Source organism: Sparus aurata, chromosome 17 (assembly GCF_900880675.1).
Source record: "Sparus aurata chromosome 17, fSpaAur1.1, whole genome shotgun sequence".
Classification (NCBI taxonomy): Eukaryota; Metazoa; Chordata; class Actinopteri; order Spariformes; family Sparidae; genus Sparus; species Sparus aurata.
Genome location: NC_044203.1, coordinates 20,620,123 through 20,622,840, shown reverse-complemented (window position 1 = coordinate 20,622,840; position 2,718 = coordinate 20,620,123). Strand labels below are relative to the sequence as shown.

Below are 2,718 nucleotides of genomic sequence, written 5' to 3'. Positions count from 1 at the left end.
AGCCAGCTCCAACTGTGATTACAAAAATACTAGCCTATGATTTGAAAATTATTGTTGCCTAGTTTATTCCTAGTGAAAGGAAGAAAAAAAAAAGAAGAAGAAGAAGAACTGATTGGTAGCCGACAACATGAAGCTGCAGTCAGACTCAAGCAGTTTAGGACATCACTTTAGGTCCTTGTAACTTTTGATGCAGTTTAAGTGTTATCGATTACTATTAATTGGAACCAAAAGATAAATGTTGTTTTCAATCACAGACGAAACTGAAATAAATTAGGCAGTCTCTGTTGGGGCCACTGGGTCCTTCCAACAAAGCAGCTAAAGCTTACCAGAACGATTTGTCAGAAACTCACCAGCTCATGGTGCGCTTGTGTTAAAAGGGGCAAAGCCATTTCAAAGGACGTCTGCTTCCTAAAGCCTGCGCTCACACCACCCCAAGTAAGCTTAATCCTTAACAATAGGTTATTCAGTAACCTAAAATGAGTTTGGTGGCGCTGAAGGTCCTCTCCGGAGACTTATTTTCTATGAAAAAAAATATGTTCTCAATGCCAAATGTACAACATCTAAAACAACGTTTGTGTGTTCACATGGCATGGCCTTATATAATGTGGCACTCAAGACAACTAATCAGCTTTTCATTAGTCAGCACTCATTGTCGCCTGAGCACCACCCGGGGTTCACAATCACTCGCTAAAGCCTGGAAATCTTTCAGAGAATTTTGGCCTCAACCTACTGCCCCAAAGAAGCCTAATTAAAACAAATTATGTGCACTTGCTTGATCTCCAAGTCTGTGCATCCAAGACAAGAGGCCTGGCGCAAATGAGGGGTCACTGCTCTGACCCCAAGCGGGGATTTGGCCTTTCCACCCCCCATTCACCCACATCCCTGTCACAAGAGGGCTGCTCTGATATCAGGACATGCTGCCTTCTCTTGGAACAAAAGGCTTCTGTAGAGCCACATGTCCAACAGCTTATAAAGATCAGAAGAATGACTTGCTTACATTTGTAAACTGGCTTCTTGCCATTGTATTTAAATGGTGTCCCAACCTTAGCATGCATGCTAAAGAGGCACTGTGGCCAAATTGAAGAAAGAAAATATTGAGCTCAATTATGGCTGTGTTTGGTAGTCAGTGTGTTTCCCCCTGTTGTGACTAAAGTTCTTGTCCATTTTAGGCAAATTGTTTGGCGTTTAGCATTAACTGATTTTTTTAATGAAGTTTTGTTTTAGCAAAGTTTCATATCTGCTGCAAAATGTGTGAAGTCATTTTAGTCTTTTCCGTGAATATAAAAAGGGGTTCATCAAGAAGTAGGTATCAGATACAGTGTGCACCTTAAATTATACTCATGCAAAGTAACAGATTTTAGTATCACAGTTCAGACTTTATTGGCAAGTTTGGCAATAGCTCAGTGCATTTAGCATGTTTTTAAATGGAACAGTGGGTCCAGGCTGAACAACTTTTAACAAAAAAGGGAATTAAGCTGCCTTCTCATAGGTCCTCACTGCCACGACGTCATCCATGATACATTTCTGTTGAGACAAAGATCAAATGTAAGAAATCTTTGCATTTCTTCAAGGCAAACATTAAAAAGAAATCATCCAAAACGACTTAATTACTCACAGCTGATAGTTTCCCATCCTGAATCTCTCGCTCTAGTGTTGTCTTCTTTCCATCCCACGTCTGCAGCTGCACGAGTTTGCCATTGTCCAGAGTGAAGATGGTCTTAAAAGAGGGAAAAAAAAAAAAAGTATGTGTAAGAAGCACTGCAGAAAACAAAGTGTGTACATGAAAAGGACAAAGCGAGATAACCCCCACCTTGGTTTTTCGGCCGTCTGCGGTGGTCTCGTCGAATTCTTCGTTCAGCTTAAACTTGAGCTCTGTGGTCTTGAAAGTAGTCTCGGACTTCATGGAGATGAGCCCAGCATCCTCCACGCTGATCACCAGGTTGGGCTTGGCCATGTTGCCCATTTGGCGAGTGGCGAAGCCCACACCTGCAACACGAAGAGGAGGAGGATGAAGTATGCTACTGCACGTTGCAACTGATTTTACCCTGAAGGTGCCACCTTAACAATCAACCTGTAGCCTAATGACAATAATCATAAAATAATCTTACCAATTGCCTTCATGTATTCATCAAAGTTCTCGCTGGAAGTCAGAGTCCAGTTTCCAACAAACTGCTCGGCCATGATGAAGAAGATGAAGCTCGGGTCTGCAGCAGCACCAACACAAAGATGTCTCGGAGTCTCCTGTCTCGGTGTGTGAAGCGCGGTAGGACCGACGCTCGGACCGCACTACATATTTGAAGGCTGCTCGGACACGTGCTCGACGCGGCGACGCCAATCAGGAGCCGGTGCCAGCGTTGCCTCGGAAACGAGCGGATTACAGGGGGCGGGTCTTTAAATCAGATTTTTTAATTATATGTTTGATCGCTGCAGTCTGCTGACCACAGCTTTCAGTGTGGAGGAGGATGGAGTTCCGCAGTCATTTGCCGTGATGGGATTTAGTGTGTGGCTGCATGTCTCGCCTGCACAGGGAAAGATTCAATAAGCATCAGACATATTTCATGTTTTATTCCCTTAATTGAAACATCAACAGACATCTCCAGCAGCCAGGTTTATTATGTTGTCGTGCAAATTAACATAATGTATGTTTATATAAGATAACAAATAGAAAATGTAAAAAAATAAATTGAAAGGAATATGATGTGTTGTTGTTTTGTGTGA

General features: G+C 42.6%; 1 protein-coding gene across 1 annotated transcript; it reads right to left on the bottom strand.

The window, feature by feature from the left end:
- Positions 1–1,355: 1,355 nt before the first annotated feature.
- Positions 1,356–2,290, bottom strand: fabp4b (fatty acid binding protein 4b). The gene is made up of 4 exons (XM_030392760.1): positions 2,109–2,290; positions 1,811–1,986; positions 1,616–1,717; positions 1,356–1,524 (listed from the first exon to the last, which is right to left on the bottom strand). Exons 1-4 carry the CDS (start codon positions 2,179–2,181, stop codon positions 1,471–1,473), a joined length of 405 nt encoding a protein of 134 aa, XP_030248620.1. The 5' UTR covers positions 2,182–2,290; the 3' UTR covers positions 1,356–1,470.
- Positions 2,291–2,718: the final 428 nt, after the last annotated feature.

What these genes read in the sequence shown, in the direction of transcription:
- fabp4b (XM_030392760.1), bottom strand. Translation starts at nt 2,181, where the DNA reads ATGGCCGAGCAGTTTGTTGGAAACTGGACTCTGACTTCCAGCGAGAAC. An exon ending in TGAATACATGAAGGCAATTG is followed by an intron (nt 1,987 to 2,108) that starts GTAAGATTATTT and finishes TTCGTGTTGCAG; the next exon opens with GTGTGGGCTTCGCCACTCGC. An exon ending in AGGATGGGAAACTATCAGCT is followed by an intron (nt 1,525 to 1,615) that starts GTGAGTAATTAA and finishes TTGTCTCAACAG; the next exon opens with AAATGTATCATGGATGACGT.